The sequence below is a fragment of the Onychostoma macrolepis genome, chromosome 25 (genome assembly GCF_012432095.1).
Source record: "Onychostoma macrolepis isolate SWU-2019 chromosome 25, ASM1243209v1, whole genome shotgun sequence".
In the NCBI taxonomy this organism is placed as follows: Eukaryota; Metazoa; Chordata; class Actinopteri; order Cypriniformes; family Cyprinidae; genus Onychostoma; species Onychostoma macrolepis.
In genome coordinates, this window is record NC_081179.1 from 14,259,444 (window position 1) to 14,275,526 (window position 16,083).

Genomic DNA, 16,083 nt, shown 5'->3' on the forward strand with positions numbered 1-16,083 from the left:
TAAAAGAGCCACTCTTTTATTATCAAAATATCGAATTCATTCTCATGTCTGATTTAAAACACGCAAACAATCATTGAAATCATCCCAGTGTCTCGTTCATTCTTTGTTGAAGCCATTCACAGGTTCCTTTAAAAAAAACACAAAGCCTTAAACCTCTTCATATCATACATGTCTTAAGTCAATCAATAAATATTGCATATTTCACAAGGAGTAAATCCTCGTGTCTTTTGGTGAGGACTAATCTTACCGAAGGCACTTCAGAACATGTAACCTCTAGTATAAACACTCAACCCAAACTGTTGTAAGTGCTAGCAACACGCAATATTAGTCAAATATACTTAACTAATCGAGACCAACCAAACTATACAAAATAGTATGAATTTATCAATTTATAAAGGGCAGTAGAAAATCTTTTTCTGAATAAACAAATAAAACAAAATACATAAATACACCACTCCACAGACTGGACAGATCTGAATGTGTGGGTTATAGTGTTAAACGGACACTACGTCCCTTGTATAGACACCAAATAAAAGGCTGTGGTTTGTCTAGTGCAGTAAAGCAGAGGCACTGCAAAATGGCTGAGCTGGTAATGGGTTTCACACTGTGCTGCCGGATCTGTGTACAAAAGCTGCATTCTACAGTTTAGTGTAACAGAGTTTACAAAAGTCATGAAAAAGTGTTAAAATGGAAGTGGGAGTTAAAAAATACAAGTTAAAGCAGCAACAGCTGAATTGGTTAGAGGGTGCAATGCTGTTAGGCCCATCAGTAACATATTGTATGTGAATCTTGTAAAAAAAAAAAAAAAAAAAAAATCTCCAGGCCATATTTTACCCTAATATCAAAAGGAAAGAATAATTTTGCATAAAAAATTAAAACCTATTTTAAGGTCATGTTTTCATGACAATTAAGGATAGAAATTTGCATTTTTATGCAATATAAAAATCATTTTAAATTAAAAAAATAATAAATAAATTGCATTACGGTGAAGACAATTTTCATCATTTAATCGCTGGGATATTTTTACTGTAATAAATAATCCTGTATATGTTGTATAATATAACAGCAATAATATAATTAATATAAAAATAATTCAAAATTTTTAAATCAGCAAAACATTTTGCATTATGGTATTGACATTTTTCATAATGTAATCAGGGATTTTATTCACTGTAATAAAATAGTTTTTGTATTTATTATTTATGTTGAATAATTTTATATAATATAAAAATGTGGGGGAAATTCACACTGCGGTAATGACAGTTTTGTTTTTTACCAATAAGGATTATAAGATCATTTAATTTTAAATACAAATCTTTTCATTATGATTCTGACAAGAAAATATACTTAATTGTCACTAAAATAATCTTTTTAATAAAAAATTGATTTTATTTCTTTATGCAAAATATACTGTCTTATGTTCATCTATCTTTTGATTTAGAGGTGATCTATGACCCAGAAATGTTGATTGGTTTCACAAAATTCACCCTCGCTGAGTAATGAATATGAAATTCTTGTATGCAAGTTGGCCAATTTTTAGCAATTTTTTCAATCACAAACACACACATGGAGTGTTTTCACACCTGAGATTTTACAAATTGCTGTGCTGGTCAATACAACCTAAAGCTGCCGTAGATGAGCGTCACCTATCCATGTCCAGATACAGCTCAGACCTGCTGCGACCGGCAGCTGCTTACAGTATCGCCTCACTTCCTGTTCTACGATTTAACCAGTTTGAAACCTTGGCCCGTATCCAGCACCGAAGGTGGGAACCAAGTGAGTTTGATCCTTCGGAGCAGTCGAACGCAGTATCCGCAAACCCAAAAGAGGTTCAACACACCGCACCAGTGTGCGAGCTGAACCACAGGGTAAGTCAGGCGTGGGAAGTAGAGTCTCCAGTGCCTGGTGACGTCGCTTTCAGTGGGCAGGTGAAGCTTGTAGTCGCTCCAGTGTCTGGAGATGCCATAGGCTGCTTGGACGGGCCGCCCACGCTCAGACCACCGAACTATGCTGTCAGGGTTGCAGTTAAAATCAACCCATTGACAGGTGAAGTCCCCGAGCTGAGGCGCGTCCTGGACCTCCGGGTCTGTGGGACTAGAGAGCACTGCTCCTTGAACCGCTACATAAAGTCCCTCGATTTTCTGCACCTCCTTCACCCAGGGGAGCGAGTTGTCGGTGTCGAGAATAATGATGAGACGGGAACAGAATCCAGCGTTCTTTTCTCTCCAGAGCTGCACAATCTCATCTAGACGTAAAACATCTCCACCTAATTATATTAAAAGACAAAAAAAGGCCTGTATAAAACTGTTTCCCAGAGTTTGGCTGAGCTCCATATGCATATTATCTTTTTTAATGCATTTTATGTAAATGGTATGCAAATTGAACTAATATGGGAGCTAGTTCCAAACAAATTTCCAGATCATATTAATCTGCAAAATCCAGGTGGATGGACGGAGGGACAGACAGATAGATGGATAGATGGATGGATGGATGATGGATAGATAGATGCCATTTGGAAAAAATCATATTTTTAAATTGGAAAGTGTTTATATATTATGATTGTATTTGTTGTAAGACGTTTAATTTATGCTGATTCTAATACATTTAACAGGTTTTTAAATTTAATTTCATGTTTTTTTTTCTCATATCCACAGTGACTTCATTACTATAATACAGTATCTTTAAAACATTTATTCGTTTTAGTGATTTCTGTAAGTAAAATGATCAAAAATTAATGATCGAAGATTTTCTGTATTACACTAATAGGAATTGAAGGAAAAAGCATTTTAAAAATGTAAAAAAAATGGCAATTGGTCTAAATTAGATTTCATTTTCCATAAAATAAAAAAATTGTATTGCTGCTATTTGAAAAAACTAAAGTCATATTTTTAAATTGTAAAGTATACTTTATGGTTGTATTTGCTAAGGCCTTTAATTCATTTGCTTATTCAAATACACGACAGATGTTACAGATGATATATAACAGATGATTCTTCTCACAAATTCTGTTATTTTCATTACTATTATACAGTATCTTAATACAGTAAAAAAAAAAAAAAACTGTTGTTAAGGAAAATGCATTTTTAAAAATGTACCGTACACAAAATATATTTTTCTCAATTCTTTTTTATTTTTTCTTATTTTGGGTGAATGGTTTTGAGTTTTAAGTTATGAGATTCTCTCAAGTTCTGTTGTGTCTGTTTCTACAGGAAAAAATGTTATGTAATGATTCTCCCACCTGCTAGAGCCCACTCTCCGCTGCGGTGGGTGTGTCCGCTGTAATACAGCACGTAGGTGTCGTGTCGTGGGCCGTCAGCCGTGTGTGCCTCCATGAAAATGCGGAGCTTGGCCTGCAGGGCTTCCAGACTCAAGCCGCTCGTGGAGTAATCACAACCGTAGGTCTCGATCATGTGATGAGAGAAGAAGCGCTGCACGTTGTTAAGCATCCTTGTGGAACGCAAGTTGAGCTCCTGCACATGCGCTGGGGGGAGCAGGGTGGGCTGACCATCTGGGCTGAGAGAAAGTGAGAGGATGAGGATGAAATACTGACGCTCTGTGTAAGTTACTGACTAATAAACTGACCTGAAGTATCTGAGTTAGTGAAATGTGAGTGTATATGTTTCCAGTACCTGCAGTAGTTGGTAGGAATCACCATGGCGTAGCCGACACAGGTTCCTCCGAGGATGTTTCCCAGCTCATGGAAGAGACCGTGGGCTAGTGACTCCAGAGGCAGCACCAGCAGAAACAACGCAATAAACAGACTGTTGGACGGCTGTAGGAGAAAACAAAACATCAAGGACCAAAGAAAATTATCACCAGGCAGAATATTTTGACGAAGATTTTATATATATATATATATATATATATATATATCACAGTTTCCACAAAGATATTAAGCAGCACAACTTTCAACATTGATAATAATAAATGTTTCTTAAGCAGCATATCAGCATATTAGAATGATCTCTGAAGGATTGTGTGACACTGAAGGTGTCACTGAATATAAATTCAGGCAATATTCATATTCGATAAATTATATTCTATACATTTACAAAATAGAAAAGTTATTTATAACAGTTAGGTGCATTACCACATATTATTGCTTGAAAGATATTTGTGTGCCAAATCAAAGTCATGGTGTGAAACCAATAAGCATGAAAAATAACCATAAAACAGGAAATGATATCATTGAGAGGACTCTTGTAAACCCTCGTGACTGTAATTTGATCTTTTTATGGGTGATAAGATGTACACCATCATCTGGTGTGACTTCCAAAAAAGAATGTGGAATATTTATGAAATATTCATTTGATATTAGTAAAAAAATATATATATTACACACACACACACATATATATATATATATATATATATGAATAAATAACTATACTGTATACCTTGAGGGATAGTTACCCAAAAATGAAAATTTTGTCATTAATTACTCATCATGGTACTCTTTTAAACGCGCATCGTAGACTAACACAGAAGAGAAGAAACTGTTCAATAAAGTCATTATTTTTGTTTTCTTTTCACACAAAAATATTCTAGTAGCTTCATAAAATTAAGCTTGAACTCAGATGTCACATGGACTATTTTAACAATGTCCTTTCTACCTTTCTGGGCCTTGAATGTGTCAGTTGCGTTGCTGTCTATGCAGGGTCAGAAAGCTCTCAAATTTCATCAAAAATATCTTAATTTGTGTTCCGAAGATGAATGAAGGACTTTACAGGTTTTGAACAATATGAGGGTGAGTAATTAATGTCAGAATTTTTGGGTGAACTATCCCTTTAAAATATTTTGTAAGCTTTTTTGAAAGGACTGACAGTCACTCACGTGTATTCAATGTATAAGAAAAACATGTTACTTTTACTTATTTATAGTTATTATGTCTAAACCTTTCTTGAAAATTGTATAAATGTATTTCAAACCATGTGAAACCACCATGAACACAAGAACTAAGAAAGATTTTCAAAGGAAGCCTTACCTGCAAACCCAGAGCCCCGAGTATGATGGTGGACATCAGGCTGAAGAGCACTAGGCGTTTCGATATGAGACAGAAGTGCCGCATCCCCTTAGACGCCATGACCCTGTCCAGCTCTCCAGCCTCTGACGTGTGCAGCATGCACATCCTCTGACAGTCACTCAGCTTGCTGTGAAAACCCCACAGCGTGACGAGAAAAACCAGATGGCAGATGATCCAGAAAACAGCAGATACTGAAAGACCCGGGATGAGCAGGTACCACCGATCCAGATCTCTCATCTTCAGAGCGGCCACGACCGAAAACATCACCTCCATGACGACCAGAGGAAGAAGCGTTAAGCGTCTCCACAGGCCTCTTCTCAGCAGCAGCGGTGACCAGCGTTCGGTGACCGAAAGTCCGCTGAAGTACACGTCCAGTATTGGGTCGCAGACGAGACGGCTGAAGAAGCAAGACAAGGCGAAGGGGTTGGTGGACACTCCTAAAGACTCCTGGAAGAAGAACGCAGCAACAACCGAGAAGCAGACCAGGTTTGGGATCGCGAAGAGGGACTTCATGCGCAAATCCACAACTACAGCCGCCAAAGCCAGTGACAGGACCACAAGGCTTATGCATTTTTGGCTGACCAAGGTTGTGCTGGCCACAGCGAAGCCTGTGAGCTCCAAAGCTTCCCTTGAGGTGAGGAAAGCAGGTTGATGTCGGGTATAACCGCACATTCTTCCAACCAAAGCCCATAGGGTTCGTATCACAATACTCGCTATTAACATATAGTTGGCCACCTGCTCCTTAACATCGGGCTCTTTGGACGGGACGTTGATGAAGCACAGCAAACCCAGAAGGAAACCAAACCACAGATGCAGGAGAAATAGGCTGACGCTTTCCATACCGAAGTAATAGTGGAGAATGCAGGCAATCCCAAGAACGAAGAGGCCCAAAATGAAAATGACCAAGATGATAGTGTCTGCAGTTTTCTCCCATTGTACGTAAATTCCCAGGCAAATAGCCACAAGGGAGTTCAGGCTGGACAGGTAACCGAGGTACCGAATGGATGACCACATGTTGACCCCTTTGTTGGCTTCGTCCAGGCGGGTCATGGCAGCATAAAGGAAGTGACTGAAGCAATACTTGAGCAGCTTGCACATCGTTCAAGAGTTAAAACTCGCACAACAGCAGAAAAACTTGCAGACTCGACGTCCCGAGTCACATAATTTACACAACAGGAACAATTATTTGCGACATAACTATTCAGCAAAAAGGATGTAAGAAGGGCATGTTGTATGGTGGATTTGAGGTCAAACTAAAACTAATCCGTCCATAGAGACATTTCAGTGCAAACGTTAGAGTAACATCAACAATGAAATAGTGGATTGTCAATATCCACCTGTTACTGCTGAACGAACCGAACTGTTCAACTCAAGGTCATGTTATAACGAAGGCGTGAAGTAGATGTGCTAAACTCATCAAAAGTTATTAAATCAGGGTAAATATAAGAGGTGAGGAGTTTTGATGTGCTGTCAGTCTGGTTTAGTCGAGCAGATTCCAGTGCGTTTACCGGCATCAGAAAGTTGACAGAATGTGTTTCTTCTGTTCACGACGAGAGTAACATCGATTAAATCAAGCTAAAAGAAGTACGCCAGTGGATATACAACTGATTGATCGTTGTCGTTTACTGAAAAACAACTAAAACTGGAAATTTATAGCACAATATCCCGTTCCATCGCCTAAACTTCGCTCAATGTCCGCCATGTTTGCACATCGGTATTAAGCCGCTACGGAGTCCCTGACAGGACACACAAAGCGTCTCAGTGAAACAGGGATGAATGGAATAAAATGTTTGATTTACACCACTGTTATTTATTGCTTTTACAATATTAAAAATACTGGAAAATTTGTACAAGGGTATAATTTTTGTTTATATAAAGGGTAACACTTTACAATAAGGTTCATTATTTAACAACATTAGTAAACATGAACTAAGAATGAACAATACTTCTACAGCATTTAGTAATCTTAGTTAATGTTCATTTCAGCATTTACTAATGCATTATTAAAATCATAAGTTGTTTGTTAACATTAGTTAATGCACTGTGAGCTAACATGAATAAACAATGAACAACTGTATTTTCATTAACTAACATTAACAAATATTAATAGTGTAATAAATGCATTGTTCATTGCTTGTTCATGTTAGTTAATACATTAACTCATGTTAACAAATGACACCTTATTGTAAAGTGTTATTGTGAGATTTTATGTTTTTGAAATGTTTTGTTCTTACCATTTATTTGATTAAAAATACAGTAAAAACAACAATATTGTGAAATATTATTACGATTTAAAATAGCTGGTTTTAAAATGTAATTCCTGTGATGCAAAGCTGAATTTTCAGCAGCCATTACTCCAATATGCTGCTCAAAAAAGTGTCTTAACATCAAAACAGTTGCGTAACATTATATCCATCCATTATATGAAAATTATTTTAACAATCTTTACTGACACCTTTGATAAATTTCAATTCTTCCTTGCTGAATGAAAAAATATTACTGACCCCAAACTTTTGTGTACATTAAATAGCACTACAATAAACATTTAAAATGTATTCTGTCAGATATGAAACACATATAATCATATATGAATAGCTGTAAAGCATTTAAAGCGACCTGCTATAGGCAAATGAAAGACCAGAGATAAAAGGCGACAAAAACCTTTATTTATAAAAGATGAATAACAATATTCCTCACAAATAGTCCGGTTCTGTGGGAGTCAACCATCTTAACACTGATAAAGAAAATCAATCATGCAAACAGCAGATTAGAGCCTGGGGAAGACAAAGACATTTGATATGTGAATATCTGAACACACCACCAAGTAAACAATATAATACAAATCTTTTTTTATTTTTTTTAAATGTTTTAAAACATTTTTTCTTAGATTTATAAATCGAGTACAGACTAAAGAAAGCCTTTAACTGCTATTGCTAACAGGGCAGTATTTCAGTAATTGTTTTTCGGGTGCTGGTTAATTTGCTGAAAGCATGTACTGTAACTGTTTACTGTGGGAGAGAAATTATCGCATTTTCTTATGACAATCAGTAGCCTGTTCTTGAATCCAATCTATATAATCACAAATGCAAAAATACAATTTGGGTTTGAAGGCACCTTGAGGAGGATTTTTTTTTTTTTCCTGATACCCTGAAAGATCACATACTGAATTCTATCACCATTTCAAATCTTTCCACACTTATTTTTGGCACCCCTAAAACACATTTAAAGTGCCTAACACCAAAACCTCACATAGATACTTCAACAGAACCCCAATGTACATCTCACACACTCCTTCAAGAGTAAAGACCCATCACAGCATATTCTCATGTCATCAGGTTTACCAAACGGTAACCACGTGAATACAATAGAAAACAGTGCCTAATATCAGTTCCTCGATATAACTGCCAGGTTACAGTAATATGGGGAATTTTTGACCGTTTATGATTATGAACGTATTGCTATTCTAATGAAGTGCTGATGCCAATATCGATATTTTGCCAACCCTACGAAGGGTGTTATCGAAAACGTGCAAATATGTGCTTGGACAGTCAAAATAGTGTTTTTAAGAACCTGGAGTGAATAAAAAAGCTGCAAATTCTACAGTCACACACATAGAAGCTAAAAACGTACAGTGATACGCGACAATCTTTTTGTAGTACTTTTAAATCAACATTTGGCAGAGTACTTTTCAAACTTTTGTACCTTAAAAGCTTTATTTTGAAAGCAGGAGACTAAAATAATGTACTGAAAAACTCAATGGGATATACGCCAGATAACGATACAGGAAGTAGATTTAGAGCAAACGAAGGTTTCGAGAGTAAACAGTCAAGAGTAAACAATCATCCTACTCAATAAAGTCACATTATGGCGAAATGCAGAGAAATCTAACCTGTTCCATACTACATACTACTGACAAGTAATCGGATATTACTGGTTATAATAGCGGTTAAAACGAAAACGAAGGCAGACACGCAGCTACTTTCAGGCCGTTTGATCGCAAGATTAGAAACACATTGCCACAACACATGCATCCAATCCAGTCACCTGCAAGATTGTTTGTTCTGAAAAACTATGTCTACTTTGCATGATTTGTACCTTGTTGAAGCGAGAAATCCACATTCACAGTTACAATGTCACATAACCAAACACGCACAAGTTCTGCAGACACTTAAAATGCTACAAATATAATTGATAAAGGCTATTCCAAAAAGTCGGTAGAGAACAGATGGCTGAAATTGTCATCTAAAATGTCCAGTGAAAACTTGCTAAGAATCAAACTATTAATTGGATAGTTCACGCAAAAATGGAAAATTCTGTCATCATTTATTCACCTTTTTACTTTAACTTACAATGGAAGTCAATGGGGTCCAAAATAACTTTCACTGTCACTTTCGTTTCAATGTAACTTTTAGTAACAATGTAACTCAAATGTAACAACGATGTTGTTTTGGACCCCATTGAGTTTCATTGTTACTAAAAGTTACAATTGGACAAAATTACACCGAGGCATTTTTCAAAATATATGCATTTCAGAGAAGACGGACGTCATACAGGTTTGAAATGCCATTTTGGGCGAACTATCCTTTTCTGAAATACAGCTGAAAAAGTCCAAAGCAGTATGGTAACTGACCAAAAGGTTGGATCTATTGACACTGACGATAACTACGCCTAAGCTATAAGTTAAGCTAGTCTGAAAAGGTTTGTCCAGTCATTCTAAATGAGAAAACAGCCAAAGTGGGTGAGCAAAATCTTCCTCGACCTGAAATCACTCAGTTGCTTCTGTTACAAAACCACATCACTTCTATTTCTTAGTTAAGATTGTTTAGTGTGTACATTTGTGTTCAAAAGGATGTCTTGCACGCTCTTAAAAATCAACGCCCACTTAAACGTCCTCATTCACTCTGTGCAAACTTTTTGCTTCTTAAAAAGGGGTCGAGTACACAAACGCAGCGGAGCAATTTTGGCAGCACGAAGGTAGGGTACTAAATATCAAGAGGGGCAGTAAACAAGTTCAACTCTGCAGCAAAATAGGGTCTTCCAGCTCGTGGAAGGGAGCCGAGCTGCTCTGGCTCTCGCCCGAGTCCGAATCGTACGGTGTGTCTGGCAATTCCGTGAAGCTACAAGCCAACTGGTCGTCCTCGAAATCGGAGCGCGGAGGTTCGTAGCAATCGGTGAATCCGTCCTCGTCGAGCGTGTTAAAGTCCTGCGGGATGTAAAGCATCTCTGGGTAGTTGCGGCTGACTAGGTCGCTGCTGGTGGTTGGCGACACCTTGCGGAAAGCAATCAGGTGCATGTGGGAGAACTTGACGTACTTGTAGCGCTTGAAGCCCAGAGACTCCACTGCAACTCGCCAGCTGCGCATCATAAGCGCGTGCCGGCCCTGGTGGGAGGAGTCGGGGGTGATGATGAGGAGCAGGCCGTTCAGGGTCAGGAGTTCATGTGCTTTCTTGCAGCAGAGCCAGCGCTGGTAGGGCGAGGGGAAGTAGGAGAGAAGCAGGGAGAAGACTACCACGTGAAATAGCTGGGCAGGTAAAGCATCGATGGGGCCTCGCAGCTGCCGCAGGAAGGCATCCAAGGCATCGCTGGCCAGCTGCAGAGGCTGCTGCAGCTGCAGGTTGAGAAAGTCGCATTTGTAGACACTCTGTAACCATAAAGAGGAACAAAAAAATCTGAACATTTAGCTTGACTCAGCAGGACAGGTAAAATTTGTACAAGGGTCAATGACAGAAAGAGTATCCAAGATAAAGGATATAAATGCATGCATTACATAATAATTTCCTAGAAATGTACTTTTTGTATTCATATTGGTTTTGAAAAACATTTATACCATTTTTTGCAAAAGTTTAAATTTAATGACAATAAAATGTGGTGTAACCATTATACTATTAATCAAAAGTTTTTTTTATATGAAAAAAATGCATTCAATTGATAAAAATCAGTCAAGACATTTATCATATTTAATACACACATTTATATTTAAAATAAATGCTGTTTTTTAAAACTTTCTAGTCATCAAAAAATACTAAGAAAAACATATCACAGTTTCCACAAAATCGATGCAGCACAACTGTATTCAACATTAATAAGAAATGTTTTTTGCATATAAAATGATTTTTTCGGACAATGTGACGCTGGAGACTGGAGTAATGGCTGCTGAAAATTCAGCTTTACATCACTGAAATAAATTACATTTTATAATACACTGAAATAGAAAACAGTTATTTTAAAATGTAATAATATATTCACAATAATCCTGTTTTTACCGTATTTTTGATTAAATAAATGCAACCCTGGTGAGCATAAAATATTTCATTGCCAGGATGGTTGTACTACCCTGACATTTTTGGACAGGTTTTTGAAATTGATGCCCAAAAAACATCAAAATGAAAAGTGGAATATTTAAGCCACATTTCTGATGTTTTGAATAAATAAATTAATAGATTCATAGAAAAAATAGATTTTTTTAAAGATTTATTTTTGGCATTTTATTATGATAGGACAGATCAGAGCTGACAGGAAGTGACAGAGAGAGGGGGACAGGATCAGGAAAGGTCCTCGATTCGGGATTCGAACTTGGGACGCCCGTTGCGTAACGGCGCTGTATGTCAGTGCACTGCCCACAGTGCTATTGGCGCCAACAATACTTTATTTATTAAGTTAATTAACAAGACGACAGTCTCATATAACTTCAAGAAACACAAACCTCCACTGCTGGCACAATGTCGATTCCAACAGTCAGAAACTCGTCAAACTTCAGGAAGGGATTGAAACAGCTGCCCACATCCAGTAGTCGTATCCTCCCAAGCTGGAACGTTGAGCTGTTACCAAGCATGAACAAAAAGCTTAAGATTTAGTCAATGAACTCATTACCATCTGTTAAATTCTGTTAAAATATGTCATTCTAGAGCACCTTGAAGAGGAAGATTGTGGTGGAGAGTTTGCAGATGTGTTATTCCCAGCTGCAGCATGCCTAGCACTCTTCTCATCCTTCTCCAACATTCGCCTCATCCCTCCATCCTGGAAGTACTCCTGACAAACACTGCGGCAAGAGAGATTTAACAGCAATAAATACCAAATCAGCTTCTCAACATAAAATACTAACCATTAGCACTCATACCTGCGGCACCACTCGATGCGCCCCTCGCCCTCGCATTTATTCGCCCAGTGGTTGTCAGCCAAGTTCTTCATGGCCATGGCATATTCGCTAAGAGTCTGCTCGTCTTCACAATGTTCACGCCATATTTTCTCGAAATCTCCCACTGCAGCCGAAAAGACAGAACAGAGGAGTGTACAGTCATGACTGATCCTTCTGCATGGCATAACTAAGTGAACATTTTCACAAAGCCTACTTTCAGAAGTCAGCTGATGTTGTGCTTCCTCTAAATTTCAATTCTGAAACCGTAGCCTCCAACGGCTCACAAAACACAGTCCGATTTCTTCAACAACTCAGTGAAACTCCATCGCCAAGCTCAAAAGTACTGTATCATCAAAGCGTTTTTGTGCCGATTCACACACATTTCACAAACTTGCTGATAACGCCGATGACACCAGAAAGCAACCGCTACCCTACAAGAGTGCTCGGGAGGGCAAGAACTGACAAAAATTGAGCAGTCCCATGACAGAATGGAAAATACAGGCCTTATCAGATTTACAGAGAATAAGACAAGAAGGGAAGAGTCTGCAGCGCCGTTACATATGAATGCTGCTGTACAATGCCAAGACGACCAGATCACGCCTTCCTTATTAACCCATCACGGGGTCTAGTGAATAGACTACTGTGTGTGGGATTTATAGCGCTGCTCGTCCCTCTCGGGGGAAGATTCGATAAAGCTAGTCTGAACCATAAGAAACTCAACACATTTAAAGTCAGACGGTATAAACGTGGTGGTATTTTATATTAAGTTCTGCTTCCTGCGGGTACAACTGATTGCAGGCAAAAATATAACATTTCATAATCTCTGTTAGTGTTGTCACGGTACCAAAATTTCAGTATTCGGTACCGATACCAGTGAAAATCCACGGTTCTCGGTACCAATTTCGGTACCACATGCTAATTCAAAAAACGCACTATTTTTAATAATAAAGTCAAACAAAAATAAAATGTATGAAAATTGTGTTTCAAGTTTTTCCGCAAGTAATAAAAGTATGAAAAACAGTAAACAAGTTTCACCCAAATTTGATTTGTCTTTTAATTAATTAAATTTAAAGACATTTTATTTTTTGGGTAAATAAAGGAGATTTACTATTAAAATTAAAATATGGAAGAAATATTGTGTGATTTCTTTAAAAATAAATATTTATTAATTTTTTTTCAACAGTAGTAATAGTATCACATACATTCTACTAAATAATAGTAATATATTTCTGGCACAGTGTCTTTAAAATAAACGTTTATTTTGACGGGTTGCCGTGAATACCTTTAAATTTCTGTGTGTAGCTATATGATATGATGCTGGTTTTACTCAATGAAACGGTAAAATGCTCGTGAAGTGACTCTCAGAGCAGTTCTGTAGATGTTGTTTATGTATTTATGTCCTCACTGAGACGGCGCTGAAATCACCGCGAGCGTCACACGCGCTTCAGTGTATGTATTAAAAAAAAAAAAAAAACCGCGCGTCTCTGCCTTTCATTCACTCACACAGAGACGCGCAGGATTCATATTTGAGCCGACTTTTGCGGCGTAATATTTACAGATACTAGTCCGTGTCGCGATTTGATTTAAGTGTAATGACCTACTTTTGATCAATTCATCCAAACTTTGACAAATTCCGTGACATTCCGTGCTAAACTGTAAATTCCGTTTTTATAACTGGATTCCGAGATTCCGTCCGCGTTTTCTGCATCGCGGAAATCATTGGGCCGTACGCATCAAGAACCGGGTTGACCGGGTACTCGGTACCACCGGTACTTAAAAAAACCTGGTACCGTGACGTTTTCATTTTTTTAGTACCGACTTGGTACCGAAGTACCGGGTCTTTTGACAACACTAATCTCTGTCATGATATCCGTCTTGGATGAAGCTCACTGCAGTGCAAGACTGTAACAGGAAATGTAATAACATCTTCACACAGTCAATTATCTCTATCAATAAAAAAGCGAATTGTCTAACAATTCTCAAGATAATATTTTTTACATCTTTTTTAAAAATGTGCACGCATCGCTTTTTGGGACTTAGTCTTCATCAGACATAATAAGAGGCACTTTACAAAAACTGGGTACAAAATATGGCCGGAAAAATGGCATTTTTAAACGTGATAGACTGTGCTTAAAGTGATAGTTCACCCAAAAATGTAGCTAAATTCTGTCTTCATTTACTCACCCTCATTTCTTTACATGGTGACAAGATTAATTACTTTTGGACAAAAGTAATTAAAATCAGTTTCTGATTCATTTTAGTCTCATTTCAACAGATTAATGTTGACAGTGTTGTATGTTTGGTTGCATGTTTGTTTTATATACAGTGGAGAAGGCCAAAACTTCTAAGGTTGCCAAAAAAGGACTGGATGCAGATATTTAAGTCAGAACACTATCAGTGAATTTTGTTAGTTTTTTTAGGTACACTTTAAAAAGAACATGCTAAAATCTCTAATAGGAAAGTCAACTGTGGAGAGAAGCTATAGTGAGCTATACTAAAGATTAGGCAACTAAAAAAAAAAAAAATCCAGATTTACACCACAAGTGCTCATAACCACAGTGACACTGTCACACTGAAACCAACATAACTGACGTCAGCACACTTGTCACCTGTACACAGTCAGGACACTTAAATCAGAGGCTTCATGCTCATAAATGTTTGCTTTACTGCCTTTTTCTTCCCTAAAGTGTATTAAAAATTGTTTATGCTTTCAAACACAGCCATCGGATCAATGAAGAGCAAAACAGGAACAGATGAACGACCGCGCACAGGCTTGCTGACTAGACTATAAAGTCGTGCTACAGACAGACAGAAAGACAGACAGACACACAGACAGAGGCTGTTTCAATACCTAATGTGCTGCCTAACTGTTACCTAGACAACATTATTTAAGTGCGTTCGGAACGTTCCATTGAAATGTTACCCGAAATGCTGTCTATGTAGGCAGCTTACTAGGTTTTGAGCCACAGCCAATGGTTTCTAAAACGAGTATGAAATCAGTTCATGTCAACGGTCATAAAACACAAGTTTACATTAAAATAACTCCATTTTTGTTCTCGTAGCTACACGGTTGTTATCCCGTCGTTTAAATGTCCGCAGCTCTGATAAGGCCAGACAACAGAAACTGGTCTAGGCTAGGCTACACAGCTACGCATCTCAGGCAGTAAGTTACCTTCAATGTATTTCCTGCGGAGTTTTCGGTGCACGCTCTTCACCACCCCCGACAGCTTCTCCTGCTCCTGCTTCCTGCACTGCAGCTCCGTCGCGACGGAGAGATCCGACTCTGTCTCTGCGCTGCTCCGCAGGTCCATAGTACAGCACTCAGGCTACCGGCGCACCGGCTCCGTCAGTCCGTCAGCATGCACGCAGGCACGCACGCACCGCAATAACGCGCAGCCTGATTGCGCCTCTCCAGCGAACGTGCCGGAAGTGCGCGTCCAATCTGTGAACTCTGAACATGAAACGCCTCAAACTCAAATCAAACTCTTCTTCTTCTTTTTCTTTGGTGTTTATTGGCTGTTGGCAACCTTCAAATCAAACTCTCCGAAGGGTTGATAACTTAATGATAACTTGTATTATTTTACATATAATAATTATTATTATTATTAATAACCATCATTATGATTATTATGTATTATTCTATGCAATTAATTATATAGGTGTTTGAAAATGTAATATGAATTATTTTGAAATATAATTTTTAAAAATTAATAATTTAATGATCGTTATGGTTACACTTTGTTAATAAAATAATTAAAAATAGGAATACTTAATTTAAGGCCCTTCATTATAGGCCACATTTAGACTAATAAGACTATACATTAACAAACGTAATATTAATTTAAAAGAAAACTTTGTCGCGCTGTGATTGGCTGGGCCCGAGCGTAAACAATTTACCTGTAGTTTAAATTAGTGTGGCGTGAGG

The 16,083-nt window shown here is 37.8% G+C and overlaps 2 protein-coding genes across 2 annotated transcripts; both read right to left on the reverse strand.

Moving 5' to 3' along the window:
- On the reverse strand, positions 1 to 6,783 carry tmem168b (transmembrane protein 168b). The gene is made up of 4 exons (XM_058768089.1): positions 4,985 to 6,783; positions 3,630 to 3,772; positions 3,239 to 3,513; positions 1 to 2,266 (listed from the first exon to the last, which is right to left on the reverse strand). The coding sequence occupies exons 1-4, from the start codon at positions 6,119 to 6,121 to the stop codon at positions 1,719 to 1,721; spliced, it is 2,103 nt and encodes a 700-aa protein (XP_058624072.1). The 5' UTR covers positions 6,122 to 6,783; the 3' UTR covers positions 1 to 1,718.
- Positions 6,784 to 7,667: 884 nt separating this feature from the next.
- bmt2 (base methyltransferase of 25S rRNA 2 homolog) lies at positions 7,668 to 15,624 on the reverse strand. Its single transcript, XM_058766513.1, has 5 exons — positions 15,331 to 15,624; positions 12,141 to 12,282; positions 11,934 to 12,062; positions 11,727 to 11,841; positions 7,668 to 10,664 (listed from the first exon to the last, which is right to left on the reverse strand). Exons 1-5 carry the CDS (start codon positions 15,467 to 15,469, stop codon positions 10,035 to 10,037), a joined length of 1,155 nt encoding a protein of 384 aa, XP_058622496.1. The 5' UTR covers positions 15,470 to 15,624; the 3' UTR covers positions 7,668 to 10,034.
- Between the last annotated feature and the right edge of the window lie 459 nt (positions 15,625 to 16,083).

Bases quoted from the DNA above. Each gene is read 5' to 3' on its own strand.
- bmt2 (XM_058766513.1), bottom strand. From the start codon at position 15,469: ATGGACCTGCGGAGCAGCGCAGAGACAGAGTCGGATCTCTCCGTCGCG. The intron at 12,063-12,140 runs GTATGAGTGCTA...CTCTTGCCGCAG, and splicing joins CGCATCGAGTGGTGCCGCAG to TGTTTGTCAGGAGTACTTCC. The intron at 10,665-11,726 runs GTTTGTGTTTCT...TTATGGTTACAG, and splicing joins ACATTGTGCCAGCAGTGGAG to AGTGTCTACAAATGCGACTT.
- tmem168b (XM_058768089.1), bottom strand. From the start codon at position 6,121: ATGTGCAAGCTGCTCAAGTATTGCTTCAGTCACTTCCTTTATGCTGCC. The intron at 3,773-4,984 runs GTAAGGCTTCCT...TTTCTCCTACAG, and splicing joins TCGGGGCTCTGGGTTTGCAG to CCGTCCAACAGTCTGTTTAT. The intron at 2,267-3,238 runs GTGGGAGAATCA...TAATATAATTAG, and splicing joins CGGAGAGTGGGCTCTAGCAG to GTGGAGATGTTTTACGTCTA.